A 23,409-nucleotide genomic window follows, 5' to 3' on the forward strand; every position below is an offset into this window, starting at 1 on the left:
AGCTCAGGGGCTCTAGAGAACAGGCTCAGTAGTTGTGGTGCACAGGCTTAGTTGCTTCGAGGCATGTGGGATCTTCCGGGACCAGGGCTGGAACCTGTGTCCTCTGCATTGGCAGGTGGATTCTTAACCACTGCGCCACCAGGGAAGACCCTACCATTTGTTTTAAAAATGGAAGTATTTGTCTAATTTTTTAAATGATAAAGACTTTGGGATCATGATGGTGGAATGAGCATACATGTTTGTTAAATATAATGAATGTACTGGAACCCTATATAATATACCAAGGGTCAAAAACTCTGGCCCCAGGGCCAAATCCATCCCATTGCCTGCCTTTATATGGCCTGAGAGGCAAGAATGCTTTTTACATCTTTAAATGGTTGGAAATAATTTTTTTTAATATTTCATTACACATGAAAATTGCATGAAGTTCAAATTTCCATGTCTGTAAATAAAGTTTTATTGGAACACAGCCACGCACATACGTTCTCTAATGTTTATGGCTACTTTTGTGCTACAATGGCAAAGCTGAGTGGTTTCAACAGAGACCATATGGCCTATAAGGTTGAAAATTTTTACCACCTGGCCTTTTACAGACAAAGTTTGCTAATTCCTGCATTATATAATTGAGGTCACAAGTTTGAATCTAAACTTTATAACGATGACAAGAGTAACATGATGTTTTGTATCTAAGAGAGAAAAGGCAATCAGCTACTCAAGACACATTCTCTTTTTCCAAAGAGAAGTTTTCTCCATGGAAACTTATAGACCTTATAGGAGACAATAACCTTAGAAAAAAGACAGCAACTAGTTTCATAGACTATTTCTTATACTAATTTTTAATGTAAACTGATAGTTTCACTCCAAAATACAATCCTGTTGAGTATCAACTATTTGGGGGGCTAGGAGATACTGTAGGTCAGTAAGACATATCACAAGAGAAGGACCACCACTGTCTACTTAGAGGGGAGCTGGAGGCATCTCAGGGAGAAACTGTGGTTCTGTTCTCGTCCACTGACAATGCCATAGAGCTCCTGCCTCAGAGCATGGCTGTTATAAGCCTAAACAGTAGTAAAGCAAATTTAACTTTGCTCACCCAAGCACCAATAAAACTTTAGGGAGCAGCCTAATAATGTCTGACTTTAAGCAGTGTGATTTGCTAACATATGTCAAGTGTAAAATGTACGCTTAAGTAACTGAATCAAGTGTCTTATTCTACAGGCTTAGAAATCCTAGCCATGCAAAAAAAAAAAAAAAAAAGTAAATCTTTGCAATGGGACAAGAGGTCACCTTTTGTGGTTTCCCTAATCCCCTCCCATGTGTGATTTCTCTGTGATTTCTGTCCATACCCCTTGTGGGGCCTATCACACTATACTTTGCCTCATGGTCATTTCTGGGCCTGTCCTGCATCTTCCCTAGGCCTCAAACTCCTTGAAGGCAGTGCTTTCCTCACCTTTGAGCCTTCTCTCGTGTACATATCAGGTATTCGGCAAAGTTTGCCAGGATGCTTCCAATGGTTCATGGATGGAGGGTAAAGACTACAGAAAAGGAATATGGTACTGGCAGCAATGAGGAGGGACCCTGTGAGATAACACCTGCAGACAGTACCTGCCCCCCCTTGGGCTCTAGAGTCTACGCCCCTATGGTGAGCCCAGCTGTGAAAATGCCTGGCTCAGAGCTCTGTGGGGGAAGAGATCATTGGAGGGGTTGTACACAAAGCAAGGAGCAGAGCCCTGATACCAGAAGGATACCAGAGTCTGGTTGCCTGAAAGGTCATTTTGTGGCGGGAGAGGGAGGAAAGTAGGGGTTCGGCTGAGAGAAGACCCTTTGGGACTCACAAGGGTATTAAAGACCTGGGTGGGAGGAGGGGTGCAGTTTTGGTTCTCAGGTTAAGGTAAGATGGTAAAATTTAATCCAAACTAGCTATTGAAACTCACTCAAGTCTCTACAGTCCTGGCAGATGAGTTATTCAGTATGGGATTTCCCTGGTGGCACAGTGGATAAGACTCCACACTCCCAACGCGGGGGCCCCGGTTCGATCCCTGGTCAGGGGACTAGATCCCACATGCATGCCGCAACTAAGAGTTCACATGCCACAATTAAGGTGCCAAAGAGCTGCAACTAAGGAGCCCACCTGCCACAACTAAGACCTGGTGCAACCAAATAAATAAATAAATAAGTAAATAAATAAATAAATGAAAGCTGATTAAATTGGATTATCATCTCGACAGCCCCTTTAAAAAAAGAAAAGAAAAGAGAGAGAGTAAGTGCCTTACCACTCTTAAGGAACGAAGTGATATGCAACTTTTTTTTCGTAGACACATGCTGTTTATTATCACCTCTGCTAAACTCAGAAGAGCAACAATGCTGTCAAAAATGTTCCAGCCTCGACGAAAGTAGTGGTAGGGATCCAGCGCAATGATTTTTAGGCACATTTCAGCCATGAAAATGCCAGTGAAAACCTAGGGTAAAACAAACAAAAATGAGAAAAGGAAGCTACCTCTTCTTAGAAGTGTACTTTTAAGAACAATCAAAGGGAATTACAGAGGTTACAAAGAAATAAAATGTATTCTCATGCTTGATACAATATACCCTGCAACCCACCAAAGAAACATTTACCACCATAGTGTGAACCTCATTCTACATTTGCCCCACTCTTCACCTCCACTCCAGTGTTATCAAGCTAACAGACATCAGGATGGAGAATAAATACTATTTTCCATTCTGTTAAAAATAAAGCAAAATTGGCTTCTTGGTAGATGGCAGAGTAATAGGAAGTGTCAAGCAATTCTTCCTCTGAATTCTCTTTAAGATACTAACAACTCTGAAGTGGAGTACACAACAGCTCTGAAAACTAAAGATAAATACCGTTCATAAACCAGAATGCAGGAGGCGTTCACCTAGCTACTCAATCTCAACATCTTGATCAGATAAACAAACAAACAAATAAATAAAATAAATAAATAATAAAAATAATAAAAATACAAATTTAAAAGGGCCCAGAGCAGAGAACTGAAAAACGCTACCAGGACCTGAAAAACACTACCAGGGAACAGTAAAATGTCTTTGAGCAACTTATATAGAGAACAAACTCTAGATTGGTTGTGGTTGAAAGGAGGATTAGCAAATCAGAATATAATCCTAAAGACTCACTCAGAATGCAGAGTGCATCATTCCAGAACAAACACACAAACAAAAAATTAAAAGGAGGGGCAAGAGTTTAAAAAAGCACTAAACTATGTCTTTTCCAAGGTAAAAATAATTCTTTGTCTTTAACAATTAGGTAAATACAGGCTTAAGAAATTTGCGAAATGTAGCATAGTAGTCAAATTCAAAACTAAATCTATCTTTTATATCTTTGCAGAAGTTAAAGCAAAGCATTTCTTCATAGCAAATAGCACTTTCTCTCTCTCTCTCTCTCTCACACACACATTAAATAGATATGAGAAAAACAATAGTATGAAAATAATACAGTAATATAAAAAGGGTTACAGTCCTTTAAAATGTCTGTTATAAGACTCTCCTCTTTAGTTCTGGAAACAACAACAACCCATAGATGATTAAATCTCCTTATTAAAAGTAACAGGTGATCTATTTTTATAAATAATTCAATGACTTACTATTTATAAAAATACATCCCTAAAATAAAATGACACAAGTTAAAATAAAAGGATAGGCATAGATAAACCCAGAATAGGCAAATAAAAAGAAATCTAGGGTGGCAAAGAATATTAAAGCTTATATCTATCTTTTTCCTTTAAACACTGCTGCCTATCCCTGCCCAGTGCCACAACCAGCGCCTAAAAGCAGGCAGTGTTGCATGTTCCAGTTAATTGTGTTGGACTGCTCTCCGTCCCCTTTTGACCTACTCTTCCTCCTCCTGTCTCCTCAGGCTTTAGGTGTTTTAGCCTGACAGCATCTCTAGATACTTTGGGACCATTGGTCTTGCAATCCAATTCAATTGCTATTTATGATCTCTTGGGAACTCAATGTACTCCCCTGATTCATGCAATTCCGAAGCCTAGGGAGTCCATTTCTAAGTCTAGTCCACAGAACTCCACAGGCCAACTTAATCCTGGTCCACCCATCAGACAAGAGAGGTCTGAATGTGTTCTTTCAAGCTCAGGGCTCCAAGGCCTCTGGCACCGCCATCATGGGAGCACAACAGAGGTGGCTGCCCATTTTTGTGCATGTCTAGGGAATGCGGCACATGGAATGGATGCACAGGCTACATAACCAGCTCTGCATGTTTCTCTTCAATTTTCAGGACCCAGGGTCCAGGTGCTGCCTGTGCTCTCAGACACCAACAATGTCCCTGTGCCTCCTTCTGCCTCTGGAGAGAGTGAAGAAGAAGGTCACTTAATTAGCCAGCTTCCAACTATAAAATGCAACTTCACCTCAGCGCCCAGGATGCCTGGTCAGTGAAAAATGTGAGAGGTGGGCTTTGGCTATTTCCCACAGTTGGACCAACAGATGAAGTAATGCACAGACCACCTTTGCAATTTGGAAGCCCTGTCCAGGGGCATGACTCTGGGTCCTTTGAGCATTCTCTGGAACTTATCCAATAACTCCATCTACCAGGAGATGCTGAAAGATGGGTCCTGCTGACTTTGTTGAGGTAGGGACTGTGGCCCTGAGGGCACAGCATTCTGCCTCCAAGTGAGAGAACACTGTCAGGCCATTCTGGGACACCTCAACAGGAGAGAGCTAAACACCCTGGCCTGGAGCCCAGAAGACTCCAGCCTGTTAGAAGGTATTGTGTGTGTTAGGTTTATTGTGCAATGTGGAATCTAATCAGACCTAAGCACACCCACAGGGCACTTCTTTCCTAAAGGCAGTATGGGAAAAGGAACTTAAATGCAAGGGTGGGTGTGTAAGGAGACCCACCCTGGTCTTATACCGCAGTTCCCTGCTCTTCCTGCATGGGATGTGGAACAAAGGGTGACAGGCACCTGTCTACAGTTCTACACTATCCTAAACTTGATGCATAGAAGCAGCTCTGTGGACCAACTCCTGATTCAGTAGGTACTGTGGATTCTTGCCACAGTTAAAAAAAAAAAAAATTTAAAAATACCTACATGCATGCATACTGCCTGGAAATATCTTCTTTGCATTTCCCTTATTTGTATTTTTCTTTATTTTTAAAATTAAAAAAAAAACCAAGTATTGCTTTTTAAATTAGAAAAATAATATAAAAAACTTTAAGAAGAAAAGGCTAGACATTCCGGTAAGATTTTTAGCTAATTAACTCATTAGCAAGTTAGGGTAGAACATTCACTGGGTACTTATTATTTCCAATGTTTGGGAAACTAATTTTCCTGTGGGCCTTCTGCAGGAGGTATAAATTAAAGTGAAAAGTTCTTGAAAATTCTGCTCCCCATCTTAGTTTTCCCAACTTAACTAAGACTAGATCCATCCAATGATAAACATATTGAAGCAGGCTCAAGTCTGGAACCCCACCTCTACCCCACCCCCCAAGCCTTGCACACCCCCTCCTGGGAAAGTAAACCTCCTACAGCTTCCAGGCTCTGACTCACCTTTCCAGGGAAAATAACACTTAGTAATGGCAGTTACATTATTTTGTGACAAATGACGTCATCAATATCACTGGGGACCACGGTACTCATTACCATGGGTCTCTGGATATGGTTAATGTTTTCTTGATTATCTGAAACAGCTGACCTTTTAAGATGTCTACTTGCTCTGTCTTACCACTGAATGACTCTTTAGTCATCCATTAGATGACTAAAGAAACACCTTAACACACTAGAGGGTGAACTAGGGGCCCATGGAAAATTACTGAAATGGGTAAAAATAAAATCCTAACAGTCATCTTTTCCCTCTACTCCACCTAAGGAGACCAAAGACCTACGTTAGGTTAGGCCACTCACAAAATGTTTAGTCTTTGAAAGAGTTATAATTCAAAGTTTGAAATATCTTTTCTATTTTAAAAAGCCTAGAGTTACCAAATTCCCTGTCAACAACATATTCTCAAAACTCTTGTCCATTCTGTAATGCTCCATGGCCAAGAAGACAGTGTTGATTATGATGCAGATGGTGATGGCCAGCTCAGTAAAGGGGTCAGTCATCACGGTTCTCAGGGCCTTCTTAATGCACAGCCACCAGGGGCTACATTCCCACACAAGGTATTTGGACGCCAGGTTTTCTCCACATGGGAGGCAAGGCTCCTGTGATTTTTCTTGTTCTGGAGAAGGAAAATGAAAGAGCACTTGAGGAGTTAGCTCTGAGCCAGTCTGGCTGCTCTTTGCCTGTGTGCCTTCCTTCCTCCCTCTTCCCTAGCATCTCCTATGCTACAACATGATCAGCCAAGAAGCCTAGCCAGGAAGGTTTCCTACACTCAACTTTCATGTGGTATAATCAAGTACTTCAAGTGTTTATACTTATATTGAGAGTCTAGGAGCAGGGCTGCACTGTGAGAGATAGAGATGGGGAAGTAAACACTGACTGTCTATGAACCCATGAGAGAGGCAGGCACAAGCTCAAGTCATGTTCACTCAAGGCAGACCATGGTAACGGCTGTACTAGAGCACAGGAAGCTACCAGGGCTCTAGGGAAGGGGAGATATTCAGGCATCTGAAACAAAAGGCACACTATCAGCTGGTTGAGTTCAGGCCAGAAAACAGCTGCACCCTGATTTCCACACAATTTCAAGGCCTCATGAGATGATGCAATAGGCTCAAAAGTGCTAAGTGCCCATTTAACCCCATTCTTGCTGAGACTTGAGTCCTGCCCTTGAACAGAGTTTGGTCCCTGTTACCTCTTGTTAATCAGGTCCATCAGATGCTTCCAGCCTGCATACACAAGTCTTCTTCTATTGTTCATGCCAAATTCCTATTCTAACTTCAATAACGACTGTAACCTCCTGGAAACTTCTATGTCTTCTCTTCTTTGGCTGCCTATCATCATCACTGAAACCTCCTGTGACTGCCTGGCCTGAACAGGAAGTCCCATTAGTGCTCTTGGTCCCACCACTACCCAAGTGGCAACTCAGGGTGGGCCCACAGGGAAAGCGTGCTTCTTCCAAGCCATTTTGCTCACATGCTCCAAAGAAGCATGGGGAGTCACTCTGCAGGAAGTACAGTGGGTTGCAGAAAGCTTCTAGGGGGCTGGAGAGAGGGAGAGGGACAGGACATCATCGAAGTTAGGCTCCCCCTTGGTCTGGGAGCAGAACTTACCATGCATGGTGATGGTGAGGATGCTGACAGCGCTCAGCGCCCTCTGCCTTTGGAAGGGGTCTCCGTGCTCATCACAGGGGTCCACTGACAGATTCTGGGACAGTCGTTTGGTTTGTTCAAGGAGGTGTGGCTGTAAGAGAAGGCATGGTGGACCTTTTAAGGGAAGGGGCGACCTCCCCTCAAAACCTGACAAACTTTGTTTCACTGCCACATGCAGTGAAGATGCTCAGCTCACTTCAACTTCAGGGCATGCCAAAGGTTCAGTTTTCTTAATTCGCATTTAATAGATAAGAGAAATATGGTATGAACATTTATATTTCTCATGTATGCACGTTTCTAGAGTCTAGAGTCATATCTACAGAGACATTTTTTTTCTCCATGCTTTATTCATTGCCAACAAAGAGCAAAAAATATTTTACAAAAACTAATGTGCAACAGTTCAGGGTATGAAAGCAATAAAAAATGCAATTTAGAAACAATGTTTGTGAGGGGCAGAAGTGGGGGATAAATTTAGAAATGTGGATTGAGGCCAGATACTAAAGTGCCTTGAGTGGCTACCTAAATAGATTTTGAAACAGTCAGTAACTAAAAAGAACAGTCAAAATAAATATCACGAAATCCACATACTAAACTTCAAGCACTCTCTCAGGCTATGTCTAAGAGCTTATTGATTCTCACCTTATCTAAAGTATCTAGAGATGAAAGGACATAAACCTTCAGCTAACCAGAAAACTCAGGTATCCATAATTACTTATTTCCCCAAAGTTTTAACCAACCATGGCCCCAAAGAGAACTATCCCTTCAAGAAAAGCTATTCTAAAGGCAGCCTATAGTCTTTCTATAACTATTTCCTATTCTAGCTAAAGGGAAAAGACATTTTATGTTAGGTGTCTGGGTCTTTGTCTATTGCTTTGTAAAATGAGGAAAAACTTTCAAAATATTAAAAAAATATATGCAGTCTCTTGAACATGCTATGATCTGACAGCAAAAAAGCCTCTAAATCATGAGATCTTGCCCTGTCACTCCATCAGAGAACTGATCACAGCAGTGGGTGAGGTCCGTGCATCTAATCCTACGAAAGCCCCCAAACTCCCTTTCTCTACCCCAGGCTCAGGCACACACACCCACCTTCTGCCTGCTTCATCCTCCCCCTTCCTCAGGAAGGAAGCTCTAGCCATTATTCCCTGGCCTGTATCTCCAACATCTCCCCCTCTTCTGACTTCTCTTCTCCAGAATTAAAACATGTTCAACGATTCCCCCACATTAAATGATAAGAATAAGCTTTTTTTTTTTTTTTTTCTGTAGCACATCCTCTCATAGCTTCTTTTCTGCATGTCCCACTGCCTACTCAATAGCCTGGCTGGAATGCCCCACAGGCACCTCAAAATTGGCATATGCAAAACTTAACTTGCTATCTTTCCTTTATTCTCACTGCCTTAACCTTAGTATAAGCCACTGTCACCTCTCACTTGGATCACTGCAATGGCTTCTTAATTGGTTGCCTCCAGTCTCGCCCTCCTCCAATCTCCTCTTTTCAATGCATCAAGGATTTCCACAGTGTAAATATGGTCATATCACTCCTTTGCTTAAAACCTTTCCATACTGCTTACCCCTTGCTCTCAGTGTAGAGAATGAACTCCTTAGCTTGGCTTCAGGCCTTTTATGATGGTCCACATCTGACCACTAGAGCCTCGTGCCACCACCCCCGCAACCTCATCACACACACACACACACACACACACACTGTGTCATGTTCTACTGTCCTTTGCTTCCAGGCCTATGCATGTTTTTTTCCCCACGTGTAGTGCCTCACTCTTCCTTTTACCTGGTTAATTCATCCTTTCAGCTTACACACTGCTTTCTCTTGGAACTCTTTTCTGATCCATTGCTTTTTTCCTGGTCCCCACCAAGTCTGGGGGTAGTTGTATGAAGCAGACACCGTTGTTAGTCCCACCCACATGTCCTCAGGCTTCCTTTGGCAACCCAAACACTTTTGCCATAACACACAGCAAGTAGGAAATACAGGAAATTTATTGTTTCCTGACCCCAGAAGTCTTGAACCAATGATGGACTAAAGTTGGTGTATAAATACCCTAGTGCCCTCACTCCAGGGAGGTTAAACTGGCTTAATCTGTGTATCACTTCTCCCCTCCCCTCTCAGTGCTTCCTGAGATCACTGCCCAAATAACCTGTTTGCACTCTAATGTCTCAGGGTTTGCCTTGGAGGGAACAAACATTGCTTCTAAGACGTTGCTCCTGCTCTGCTCTCCCTCAGTGATCATCATATGGTCATCACACTGAACAGTAACTGCCTCCTTGTTAGTGTGACTCCAGCATTAGCTGTCTGTGTTATAGAGCCCATGTATCCCCAGTGCCTACCCCAGTGCCAAATAGACACTGTCAACATTTTAAATAGATGTTTGTAAATAAATGGATAATTGAATAGACACATGGATGCAGGGAAGTATGTGCAAATGGATGAATGGATAAAAGATTAAGTGAGGGACTTTTGGTGGCACAGTGGTTAAGAATCTGCTTGCCAAGGCAAGGGACGCAGGTTCGATCCCTGGTCCAGGAAGATCTCACATGCCTTGGAGCAACTAAGCCCATGCACCACAACTACTGAAGCCCATGAGCCACAACTACTGAGACCATGTGCCACAACTACTAAAACCATGCACCCTAGAGCCTGCGTGCCACAACTACTGAAGCCCATGCACTTACATCCCATGCTCCACAAGAGAAGCCCGAGCACATAAAACAATGACATGTAGCCCCTACTAGCCACAACTAGAGAAAGCCCGCATGCAGCAACAAAGACCCAACACAGCCAAAAAGAAAAAGAAAAAAAAGATTGAGTGAATGCATGAATCCTTTCAATCAGATTGACAACTTGACCTGTCCCCCTGAACAGTGCTAAAGTATCATCAATTCCTTGGCCAAAACTTGCCTTTTTTGAAGAATTTTCATCAGAATCTGATCCTGGAACCTGGTCTTTCCCAGACTTTCTCAAAAAGAAGGATTTTCTTTTCTTATTACCAAATAGCTTTCTCTTCTTTGGGGAAAAAGATGATGCTTCAAGGGAATTAAGAGAACTTCTGTCAATTCCCATGGCAACCAGAGCCTTAAAAAGTGAACAAAAGCAATTAATGAACAGATCATACTCCCCACAGAACACTGTAAATGACTTCAACCTTGGCAAGCGTTCTCTCTTCTGTTAGCACTGGACTATTTCGATTGCTCATTGCCCAGCTGTAATACACTAGGTCTGTCATTGTTTATGTGGGGAACATGTCCTGTTTGTCCACAAGATTGCAGCCCTGGAAGTCAGGGTCAATATCTCTGGATCACTAACTCTTAGCACAGTGTCCCGTATGTGCTAACCACTCAGTAAATGTTTGCGCTTAATGTTGCCGGTATCAAGCACTTATGATGGGTTTCCTCCTGACAAATCTCTGTGGAGGAGGAGAAAAAGCATAAAACATGGTCCCTGCCCTGAAATCTTAGAATCGAATCTTAGAATCTTAGAACTGAAAAAATGTAAAGATGCCAGGGAAACAATAAGAATGGCTTGTAAATATAACAGGAATTATAAGAAGGGAGAGATGATCATGACTGTCATCTCTACAGCCACCATGACTGATTTCCCAAACTCTCTCAAGCAAAGTCCCTGGAAACAAACCTCTCCAGCTTCCCACAAGAAAGCCTGGAGCAGAGCCTTAATTTACATACACATATATTTAATCCTCTAGCCAGCAATTTGGGACCTATCGTTGAAGGCTCAGGTTTCAGAAGGTCAAAGATCATCAAAACCAAGGGTTCCCTTTCTCAAGAGCCCTGTGCCTGGACATCTTAGTGAAAAACCATAGCAGAGCCAGCTGCAAGGGGATTGAAAATTCTCAGAAAAGCACCAGTTGGGAAAGCACTGAGACCAGGCCTTGTACAGAAACCTTGAGTGTCAGACCTCACAGCCTCTGGGGCCCTCCCAAGCAGGCCCCACCTGTCTGACACCATGTGCCTGTACCTCCTTCTCCTCCTTTAACAGCTGCTGGGCTTCCTGGAACATCTTCTCCTTGGCTTCTGTCTCAGCAGCTACATTCTTGTTCTGTTCCTCATAAGCCATGGTGACAACAGCCAGGGTTAAGTTAATCAAGTAGATAGAGCCCAGGAAGATGGCCACCACAAAGAAGAAGACTGAGTAGAGCCCTGAGGTCCGCAAGACCTGCAAGGGACAGAGCACACACTGGCATCTGAAGCCTTCCTCCACAGAGGGGTGACTTTACCTCGAGTAGAGATTATACAGTAGCAATTGCTCTCTCTCCAGCCCTGGTTGGCTCAGCTACCCCATCATCTACTGCCTCCCCCAACCACCCAGAGCTCCTGATGCCCTATCTCTCAGCAAGGAAATGTCGTCTGCACATTCACACAGAAGTCACAGTGATTTTACTATAAATTTCACAAGGGTATTTGCATTTTTTAAATTAAAAAGGCAAGAGAGAGCAATGCTGCATAAAAGCTGAAGCACTAGTGGTAGAACTTCAGTCAGTGGGGAATCTGGAGAGGGGTTATACTTCTAGGAAGAGGAGTTTTTTGTACTCTTCTTGCAAATATCACATTCATAGTCTTTTTTTGATGTTTCTAATGGAATTTCTAAAACAGAATTTAACAGTACAACTGTTAATGATAAGAAATAGACAACAAAGGTGAAGGAGAGATGGTAGGTTATAAATAAATGATGGAGAGATAGATATGTGATGGAAAGGGAGAGAGGGAGGCAGAGGGAAAGGGAAAGGAGGGAGAGAGAAGGAAATAGAGAGAGAGAATGAATAAATAGATAACCTGTTGGTAAAGCTTTTCCCAGGAATCTTGAGTCATAAGCCGGAACATGGCAAGAAAAGACCAGCCAAAGTTGTCAAAATTCGTGTAATTATAGTCAGGATTTATATTGGTATGTTTGCATTCAAATGGTTCAGAACAAGCCCTAGATATTGGAAACAAAGGAACAGAGAAAGAATTACATACCCTGCAGCCCAGCTTCCCCCACACACCCTGCCCAGGGAACTGACTCTTCCAAGAACTAGGGGCTCACACCCAAAAGTCCTAGGTGAAGAGAATATTTGTAGAGTGGCCAACCCCATCTTCCAAGTCTCCCAGCCTATATCTAAATATGGGCACTCATAGACTCAAATGGATTGATTAGGAAGTTCATATTGACAGTTTTTCATTGAAAAACTAAGTGCAGTGATATAGTGAACACTTTATAGTTAAAAAAAAAAAAAAGGACATACAAAGAATATGATGTCACCCTCTCGTCCCAGGCACTCAGTTCCACTTCCTAGAGACACAGTTTAACAGTTACTTTAGTAAATTTCCAGAAGTCTTCTATTAATATAAAAGCACATATATATCAAGGTACATCTTCTGTAACATAAGAATGGGAGCATTCTTTGAACTCTCTCTTGCACTTTGCTTTTTTCATGGAATGATATTGACTGGATGTCTTTCCATATCAGCATGCAAGGAAATATCTCATTTCTTCTCATGTCTTACAGTTCTAGGATTTATATAAGTGCTTTGCTAACGCTAAATATTTAGATTTCAATTGTTATCAGTCCTCTATTCTTACAAACATTTGTGTTTTACTTTTAAAACAGAAGATATCTTGCATATAGGTCTTTGCTCACATCACCAAAACATATATCGAGTGCATCTATCGAATATACTGAGTATGTACTTTCTTAATTTGTAATAAATATAGTATTTTTTTATCAAAGCAACACATGCATGTGGTTTTAAAAAGTCACATGGCACCAAAAGGCTTGTAATGAAAACCATTCCATCATTCTTCAACTGTCATTTATACACCCCAAATTCAACAACTTTTAGCTCTTCAATGTCCATATCTCTGAATATAGTGCTTTTACTGGAAGGTGATCAAGGTGGTGGAGTAGGAGGATGTTGAGCTCACCTTCCCCAATAAATACATCAAAAATACATCTACATGTGGAGCAATTCTCAATGAAAACAAACTGGACACTGACAGTAAACTGGACACAGGACCATAAAGAAAGATCCATACAGAGTCAAGTAGGAAGGGAGAAGAAGCAATCATGTCAGGACTCCCTAGGCAGGGACACAGAAGAGAGGGATATCACGGGCTCAGAGATTCCCCCCTGGGGAGTGAGGGGTTTGAATCATATACTGTGTACTCCAGCCCTGGGGTCCAACACCAGGAAGACAAGTTCCCTTAGCTGGTTTGAAAACCATTGTGACTTACAGGAGGGCTGTAACAAACTGAGACTCTGTTTATAAAGAACATATGCATATGCTTGTTTAATCTCAGGAATAAGGTGGATGCCCACTCTCACCACTTCTATTTAACATAGTATTGGAAGTCCTAGCCACAGAAATCGGCTAAGAAAAAGAAACATAATGCATAAAAGTGGAAAGGAAGAAATAAAACTGTCACTATTTGCAAATGACATGATACTATAGATAGAAAACTAAAGGCTCTATCAAAAAAACTATTTGAACTAATAAATGAATTCAGTAAAATTTCAGGATACAAGATTAATATTCAGAAATATGTTGCTTTTATATACTAATAATAAACTATCAGAAAGAGAAAGCAAGAAAAAAATATTTAAAAGAATATCAAAAATAATAAAATACCTAGGAACAAATTTAACCAAGGAGGTAAAAGACCTATATTCTGAAAACTATAAAACACTGATGAAGGAAATTGAAAATGATATAAATAAATGGAAAGATGTCCCATGTTCATGGATTGGAAAAATTAATGTTGTTAAAATGTCCATACTACCCGAAAGCAATCTGCAGATTTAATGCAATCCATATGAGAATAACCATGACATTTTTCATAGAACTAGAAAAAATAATTCTAACGTTTATATGGAACAAAAAAAGACCCTGAATAGCAAAAACAATCTTGAGAAAAAAGAACACAGCTGGGGATATCATGCTCCCTGGCTTCAGACTATGCTACAAAGCTACAGTAATCAAAACAGCATGGTATTGGCATAAAAATAGACATAGATCAATGGAATAGAATATAAAGCCCAGAAATAAACTCATGCACTTATGGTCAATTAATCTACAATAAAGGAGGCACGAATATACAATGGGAAAAGGACAGTGTCTTCAATAAATGTGGCAGGAAAACTGGACAGTTACATGGAAAAGGATGAAATTAAAACATTTTCTCACACCATACACAAAAATAAACTAAAAAGAGATTAAAGACCTAAATGTAAGGCTGGAAACCATAAAACTCATAGAAGAAAACATAGGCAGAACACTCTGACATAAATCATAGCAATTTTTTTTGGATCTTTCTTCTAAGGCATAGGAAGCAAAAGCAAAAATAAACAAATGGACCTAATTAATCTTAAAAAGTTTTGGACAGCAAAGGAAATCACTGACAAAATGAAAAAGCTTACTAAATGAGAGAAAATATTTGCAAATGATATGACCAATAAGGGGTTAATATCCAAAATATATAAACAGCTCACACAACTCTATCAAAAAAACAAATAACCTAATTAAAAATGGCAGAAGATCAGAATAGACATTTTTTTCAAAGAAGACATACAAATGGCTAATAGGCATATGGAAAGATGCAGAACATCACTAACTGCTAGAGAAATGCAAATCAAAACCACAATGAGATACTACCTCAAACCTGTCAGAATGGCTATCATCAAAAAGTCTAAAAATAACAAATGTTGGCAGGAATGTGGAGAAAAGGGAACACTCATACACTGTTGATGGGAATGTAAATTGGCACAGCCACCGTGGGAAACAATATGGGATTCCTCAAAAAATTAAAAATAGAATTACCATATGATCCAGCAATTGTACTGCTGGGTACATATCTGAAGAAAATGAAAACACTAATTCAAAAAGACACGTGCATGCTAATGTTCACAGAAGCATTATTTACAACAGCCAAAATATGGAAGCAACCTAAGTGTCCACCAACAGATGAATGGATAAAAAAGATGTGGTATAAAAAAGAATGAGGGGCTTCCCTGGTGGCACAGTGGTTAAGAATCCACCTGCCAATGCAGGGGACGCAGGTTCGATCCCTGGTCCAGGAAGATCTCACATGCCTCGGAGCAAGTAAGCCCATGCACCACAACTACTGAAGCTCGTGCAGCTAGAGACTATGCTCTGCAACAAGAGAAGCCACTGCACTGAGAAGCCTGCACACAATGAAGAGTAGCCCCCCCTCGCCCCCCGCTCACCACAAATAGGAAAAAGCCTGTAGCCAAAAAAAAAAGAATGAAATAATGTCATTTGCAGCAACATGGATGGACCTAGAGATTATCATACTGAGTGAAATAAGTCAGACAGAAAAAGGCAAATATCGTATGACATCACTTATATGTGGAATCTTAAAAAATGATACAAATGAATGTATTTACAAAATAGAAATAGACTCACAGACTCAGAAAACAAACTTATGGCTACCAAAGTGGAAAAGGTGGGGGGGAGGGGAGGGATAGATTAGGAGGTGGGGATTAACATATACACACTACTGTATATAAAATAGATATTCAACAAGGACCTACTCTAGAAGAGCACAGAGAACTACACTCAACACTCTGTAATAACCTATAGCGGAAGAGAATCTGAAAAAGAATAGATATATGAATATGTGTAACAATCATTTTGCTTTACACCTGAGACTAACACAACACTGTGAATCAACTATACTCCTATACAAAAAAAAGATGTAGTGTATGTATATACATATATATACACTATATAAACTATAAACTATATACATACATACATCTTTATATATGTGTGTGTATATATATGTACACACACACACACACACACATATACATACAATGGAATATTACTCAGCCATAAAAAAGAATGAAATTTTGCCATTTGCAACAATTTGGATGGACTTGGAGGGTGCTATACTTAGTGAAATAAGTCAAACAGAGAAAGACATACACTGAATGTTATCACTTATGTGTGGAATCTAAAAAATGAAACAAATGAATATAACAAAACAGAAACAGAATTATATATAGAGAGAACAAACTAGTGGTTTCCAGTAGGGAAGCGGGGAGGTACAAAATAGAGGTAGGAGATTAAGAGGTACAAACTACTATGTATAAAATAAATAGGCTACAAGGATATATTACACAGCACAGGAATATAACCAATATTTTACAATAATTTTAAATATAGCATAATCTATGAAAATACTGAATCACCATATTGTACACCTGAAATGAATATTGAAAATCAACTATACTTCAATTTTTTTAAATGTTTGTATTGATATTTCATTTATCAGTTTTAGTCTTTATTGATTAGCTTTCTGCTGTGGTAGATAAGGGTTTTCCAACATCCCACCCCCACTTCACCACTACCTATAATCACTTTTCATGGAAAAATATCGTGGCCTGTGTCATTGGGTCTTCTAGGTCAGATACATTTTTTCTTGTCTCTTTTGTGATGCTCTTTCTAAGTTTTACTCCCTCATTTTTCTGGACCAAACTTCAAGTAACTTTCTTTTTTTTTTAATTATTTTTTTTTTGGGGGGGGGGTACAGCAAGTTCAATCATCTGTTTTTATGCACATATCCCCATATTCCCTCCCTCCCTCAACTACCCCCCCATCCTCCCTCGAGTCCCCCCCACCCTCCCCGTCCCAGTCCTCTAAGGCATCTTCCATTCTTGAGTTGAACTCCCTTTTCAAGTAACTTTTTAAGAAGGTTGGGTGATCTTTGCACATTTGGGTATATCCTTACTTTGCCTTCACAGTGGAGTTACAGTTTGATCAGAAATAGAATTTGGGGTTGAAAATAATTTTTCTTTAGAAACATAAAATCACTGCTCAGCTATTATCCCTATGTTGTTGTTGAGGATTCTGATACTGTTCCTTTGTGGGTAACCTTTTTCTCCTTGCTTTTAAGATCTTTTTCCCAAAAGGTTCTGAAATGCCATGATAATGCACCTGGCATGGTCCTTTTTCATTCACTGTGTTAGGTCCTTAATGGGCCACTGAGGGATTTGCATTTTTAATCCCAGGGAAATTCTCTGTATTATTTCTTCTCTAATTTCCTCCCTTTTGTTTTTTCTTTGCTCTATTTCTAGAATTCCTACTTAGTCAAAAGCTGAAACTTCTGGATTGATATTTATTCTCATATTTTCTGTCTCTTTGTTGCTTTATCTTTTAATTCTATATTGATTTTTTTCTATTCTCCCTTCTGTACTTCCCACAACTATCCTACACATGCATTTGCACACACATATACATGCCAACACCCCTATTCAGTCCACAAGTCTTGTTCTTTCTGTCTCCTAAATGTCTTTGGGATTCATCCATCATTTTCTCTTCATCTCCACTGAACAGCTTCGTGACTCTCATCTGTATTAACACAGCCTCCTAAGTGGCTGTCTCATCTACTCTATCCATCCATTCTCCATGTAGCAGCCATAGTGAATTTTTAAAATATCCAATCTGATCAGGTTTTGTTTCCTTTGTGATTGAGGTCAAAATCCATGGCAGGGATGGGCTACCAGGTCCTGTACAGTTGGCTCCAGTCTCCTGGCCCTCTGCCCAGCAAGCTGCTGGGCTTCTTACTATCCCTGCATGTCCTCATGTCCTGAGGCCTTCATCTTTGCTATTTGTACTGTCAGGAATTGTTTGCTCTATCTTCTCATCCACCGGAACTTCCCACTCATGCTTCAGATCCATGATGCAGTCGCCAATCAGTCAGCGCTCAGAGGAGGCAGTGAGTAAAGGTTGCAAACCAGGCCTGGAACCTGAATAGAGGCCTGTCTGGGAAGGTGACCTCAGATCTGCCATCTCCTTGGAAACTACTGTGTCATGATCAGTGTGGAAGGTCATGTACTAGGAGCTGGTTTACTGTAAAGCTCCTGAGCTTTGAGACGATACCTAGACTGAGGGAGCTTTGACTGGCACACAGTTGGAAACCGAGGCTTCCGCATCTGTATGTTTAGGTGGCCACCTTACCTTGGATTTTGCTTATAGTAACCATACCTGCCCTGCAGGCATGATGGATCAAAGAAGCACTGTTGTGACAGCTGTTGGGCTCCTTATTGAATGAAAACACTGTGGATGCAGTATGTCCTGCCAAGGATCATTCTGGAGAGCTCAATGAACCTTGTATTAGATTAAAGCCTAATAAGTCTTGTGAGTTTGACCTAATAAGAACTTGTGACCACGACAAGAAGACTTCCTTAATTTTACAAACAGGGTTACAACTCTGTTGTCTCTCTCAGTATCTACAGGTCTCTCATAACATTTATCACACTTCCAAGAATTTACTGTACATCTCTCTTCCCTGAAAGATGTCATTTCAGTACTCCTTTGTTCACACTTTGATTCCTAGGGCCTAACACAGAGCTTGGCACACTGCTGGTCTTGGATACCTGTTTGTTATTGAGAAATGAATGTAGTCTGTTTCATCAGAGTGCCTAGTATATTATCTTAATTTGAAATACACTCAATAAATCTTCACTGAATGAATCTTTCACCACAGAGAATACTAATATCCTGGAAGAAGGAAGGGTATCCCCAAAGGGCCAGAGGGCTACTAGCTGTTGAGGTGAATGTGTATGAACACACATACAACAGTGTGTGTAATTAGAGGCAGTGGTGGTCACAGATCAACAAACAGAAGATGTGCTGAGATGTCTTGCATCAGGGCCATGTCACTGAAGAGGAGATAGGTCTAGATGGGGGCTTTCAGTCACAACATTCTTTCTTACCTTTGATAGCCTTGAATATCCACTCCATAAAGTCCAAATATCACTATGTTTTCAGTAGGTTTCTCATCAGATATAAATTCAATATAATTTGGGAGAGAGAACTGCTCTAAACACTTGGAAATAATTTTTATTTTAGTAATGCACATCTAAAGTTGCTTAGACACATGAAATAATCAGTAGTGTTTGAGAACTACCACCACTGCTTCCACAAATCATCAGATGAAGACTGTCTGCCACATCACTTCAAAAAGATAGAATGAAGAGTATAAACATCTTACCTGCTTTCCAACCACGTGCCACATATTTTGAATTCAGTGGAATCCTTCTTTTCAAAGCAATAGTCTGAGAAGGAAATAATTATAAATTCAGATTTAAAAAAACAACATTGAAAGGAAAGAGAATAGCAAATACGCCAGATTATGCTTGAAACAGATGGTCCAGAATCCTCCAAAATGATCAAAGTGATCTTGATGAAATGATCCAGAGAGGAACTAGAGCCTAAGCCCTCAGGAAGATGCAAGAGAAAAAGAGGGTAAAGGAGGAGGAAAGAGAAATAAGAGAAGGAAGCAGTGACACCACCACCACTTTGCCTCTCAGTGCGTAGAACTGAACCAGAGACCACCCTTGGGAGAAGCTGGACACAGGGTCAGCCCATGAGAAGCTCATCAACCAAGACAGACATGGAGAAAGTGTGGCCACATAAAATTCAGGACACATGAAATTGATACAGGGTTGACCTCAGAATGGAGAGGATGCAACATAAAAGGAAGAATACCACTGAAGAAAATACGTGGGTGGGGGGAGGCATTATGGGAAGTTGCTGATCCCCTTCGGCCAAAGCCATGCACTCTAAAGACTTCCACAAAACGTGACAAGGAAGGGGGCAGAGATGGAAGATGACACCACTCTTATAAGTGTGGCTTCAGGCTTTTCCTTCTCCGTGGAAACCCAAAGCGTGAGGCAGTTCTCTAAGAAATACATCTGCCCACATGAGAACCCTAGAGGGACAAGTCATTCCTTGGTCCTAAGATACTCTATAACGCAGATCAGTAGATAGTATGAGTGGGGATAAATAATAGTTAACCATGCACAAACCAAGGAGTGAAAGGTGGGGTGTTTACCTTTATAGTCAGGCTCACAGTCCTTCCTGACACATTTCTGGTTCAGACTTCCCATGAAGAGCTGCTGACCTACCAGGGCAAAGATGCTGAGGCAAAAGAGAGTCAGGATCATCACATCAACAAGTTTCTTCACAGAGCGCAGCAAGGCCCCAACAATGACCTTCAGACCTGAGGAAGAGGACAGGTGTGGGGAGAAGCCCCCGACTCACACACACACACCAGACACAGACAAGGAACAGAGAGGGAACAGCAAGGCCTCGAAAGTTGTCTGATTGCGGGCTGCTATCAGAAACTGGCCTGACTTAGGATTCTGAGGCCATAAGTTCTAGGCTCCACTCTGTGCCTGAGAAGCTATGCATCATCAGAGTGGTCCACTGGTCTAGGACTTGGCCTCTACCCTGCCCTACAGATGCCACAGGGTTGTTCTGAAGGGCAAGTGAGGAAGCGTTGAAAAGAAACATGCCACAGAGACACAAGACATAACTTTTGAAGACAGTTGTGCAGGCACCTTCACGGCTGGGGGTCACAGGCAGCACTAAGGCCAAAGTGAGGCCTCCTGAGAGAAGACGCTGTATTGAACATTTGGTAGCTACTACCTACTCTAACGTACATGAGCTGCCATTAGGTATAGCTACATTGGTGGTGGGGGGGGGGGCGCGCAGGAAGCTGAAAGGAGGAGCTTTGTCTGGACCCAAATAATAAGGATGTCTTAGGAAACGAAACTCAGATTACTGCTTACAATAAGGGTTTTTTATAATTCATTCAAGAAATATTTACCAAGCACCTACTATGTCCACGGTACACTGTTAGGCTGCCAAAGTTACAAAATAACAAGAACATAGCCTTGTAGTGTGTCAGGCAAATGTTTAAAATCAGCTCTCTGGGGGGGAGGGGAGGAGACTGAGAAAGTCTTCATTCGCAGCATTTACAGATGTCCTTGTTTGCTGAATTCTGGAGCCTAGATCCCTTTGCTCCCTCCATACACCCCTCTCCCCCAGCTGCTTTCAAGCTAGCAACATGATGTCCCTGGATGCAGAGTTGGAAAAAGTGCACCGTCTGCTGGGGAGTCAGAACAAGTCAGTCCTAGCACAACACTGAGTCACAGGCTCTGCTCCCAACACAGCTGGAGAGATAAACCAGCAGATTGCATTTGTAATGTGTGGGATGACACTAAGTGACAAAGTTTCAGTTGATCAGCATAAACCATGAATGGCAGACTTGAGAACACAAAGCAGCATCTGACCGGAGGCCAAGCCCACAGCGGATGACGTTCTGCCAAGGGTGATGCCACATGAGGAGGAGACTCTCAGCCAAGCTAGGACATTCACTGGATTCACCACTGCACTCATGTTCATGCCAAGATCATGCTTTCCGTGCATGGTCAGGGGCACCAAACATGAAAATACTCTAACCTCAGCTACGTCTGATTTTTCATCTGTAACAAGAGGCTTGAATCTTCTCCAAAGCAAGATGATTTGGATGAAAGATAGTTGTGATTCCTGAATTATTTTTACATAGTCCCATAAAAGATTGTATCTCATACTCTTCCTTCCAAAAAGCATCCAAGGATCTCATGTGTTTCATGAGTCTAAATGGAGAGTATGCTCACCTGCTTAGAGATGAAGAAGGGAACACAAAAGCTGCTAAGTGACTCCCTGAACGTTTATTGTACCCACATGAAATATAAGGGCCTCGGCTCAGGCAAAAAGCCCCTAAATCCACCTGCGAGACTAAGGTCCACCTTGCAAAAGAGGAAGAGGGACAAGTTCTACATAAACAGTGCCCTGTGACTACCAGTTTCTTTATCACTATGCAGTTGTTTTTCTGGAGTTTCCAAAAATAACCCACTGCCTCTGTATGAAAAAGATCCAAATTGCCTGGAGTTTTGATAGAAGAAATTAGTAGAAGAAGGGAAGGAGTCCAGAGAGACAATATTTTTTAATAAAGTTTTTTTTGTAAAGGAAAGAGAGGAAAGGGGAAGGAGAAGAGAAGACACCATAATAACCTCATTTTTGATAAACTGGAATTCACGTTTACAAGCCCGTCCTTGGCTTCAGCCTGAAGCACAGAGCTCCCTCCTTGCCTGGCTTCCAGGAGACCACTTTTGCTTTCTTTCCTACTTTACTGGTGGCTCCTGCTCATCTCCTTTGCTGATTTCTCCTCTCTCCCCTCCTCTTTAAGGTCTCAGTGCCTGGGACTCAGTCCTTCATCCTCCTCTACTTTCCATCTATGCTCATTTTCTTGGTAATCTCATCAGATTCTGTGGCTTTAAATATCACCTATAGGCTCATAGTCTCCAAAATGATATCTGCAGCCCTGGAACTCCAGCTTTGTATATCTAATTGCCTACTTGATACTTTTACTTGGATGTCTCACAGCCATCTCAAACAGAACGTGTCCAAAGCTAACTCCTAATCTGACCTCCAAGGCCTGCTTCTCTCACAGCCTCCCTTTTCTCATTCAGTGATGATTCCACCTCTCCAGTCACTCAGACAAAAACCTTGACTCATCCTTTACTCTTCTTTTGCTCACATCATGTATATAATCAACCTGTCAGGAAGTCCCCTCTTGTTTCCACCTTTGAATTTATACAGAATCTGACCGCCGTTCACCAGCTCCTCTTCCAGCACCTTACCTGAGAGCACCACCACCTCTTGTTTGGATTATGGCAGCGGCCCCATGTGTCAGTTTGGGCCCTCTGAGAAGCAGACACTCTGAGACCAGATTGCAAGGGATTTCTTGGGGAAATGCTTGTGAGGAAAAATCTGGAGGGAGGGAGTGGAGGGGCTCAGACTGTGACACAGGGCTGACACCTGGGAAAGGAGAACAGGAAGGAAGTAGGATAGACAGAAGGAGCCTCAGACTGCAGTGCTGCTGTGAGACAGTCTCACCCTGGCTGCTGGGTAGCCCCTGAGCTAAAGTCCCCCACAGAGGAGTCCCATACCCTTCAGGTATTAGCAACACTGCATTAGCGCCCCCCACACGCAAGAAAAGAATGATCCTGGCATGAACATGAATGCAGTGGTAAATCCAGAGAGGGATCAGCTGGGAGGAGTCAGCTGCACTCCCTGCAGCAGGAGATCTGAGCAGTATGTTTCCATGGTGACCAACATGCCTCCTATCTGGTCTTCCTGCTTTTACCTTTGTTCCCCCACATTCTGTTCCCCACACAACAGCCAGAGTAATACTTTTAAAGCCTGAGTCAGGTCATGTGTCTCCTCTGCTCAAAGCGCCTGCATGGCTCTGATTTCTCTCAGAGTAAAGCCCAAGTTTTCCCGGTACTTAGGTGCCTCCCCTTCACCTCTGTGGTCC

The 23,409-nt window shown here is 41.7% G+C and overlaps 1 protein-coding gene across 1 annotated transcript in view; it reads right to left on the bottom strand.

Annotated features, from left to right (window-relative positions):
• SCN11A (sodium voltage-gated channel alpha subunit 11) overlaps positions 1 to 23,409 on the bottom strand; it is a 67,971-nt gene that overhangs the window by 34,559 nt on the left and 10,003 nt on the right. Inside the window, exons 6-13 of the mRNA XM_057705131.1 lie at positions 20,098 to 20,265; positions 19,255 to 19,318; positions 12,033 to 12,174; positions 11,218 to 11,415; positions 10,144 to 10,317; positions 7,194 to 7,323; positions 5,964 to 6,202; positions 2,274 to 2,459 (exon numbers count right to left, since the gene is read on the bottom strand). Coding sequence (XP_057561114.1) covers positions 2,274 to 2,459; positions 5,964 to 6,202; positions 7,194 to 7,323; positions 10,144 to 10,317; positions 11,218 to 11,415; positions 12,033 to 12,174; positions 19,255 to 19,318; positions 20,098 to 20,265 — 1,301 coding nt within the window. The remainder of the gene's footprint in view (positions 1 to 2,273; positions 2,460 to 5,963; positions 6,203 to 7,193; positions 7,324 to 10,143; positions 10,318 to 11,217; positions 11,416 to 12,032; positions 12,175 to 19,254; positions 19,319 to 20,097; positions 20,266 to 23,409) is intronic.

This window comes from Hippopotamus amphibius, chromosome 13, assembly GCF_030028045.1.
Source record: "Hippopotamus amphibius kiboko isolate mHipAmp2 chromosome 13, mHipAmp2.hap2, whole genome shotgun sequence".
NCBI lineage: Eukaryota > Metazoa > Chordata > Mammalia > Artiodactyla > Hippopotamidae > Hippopotamus > Hippopotamus amphibius.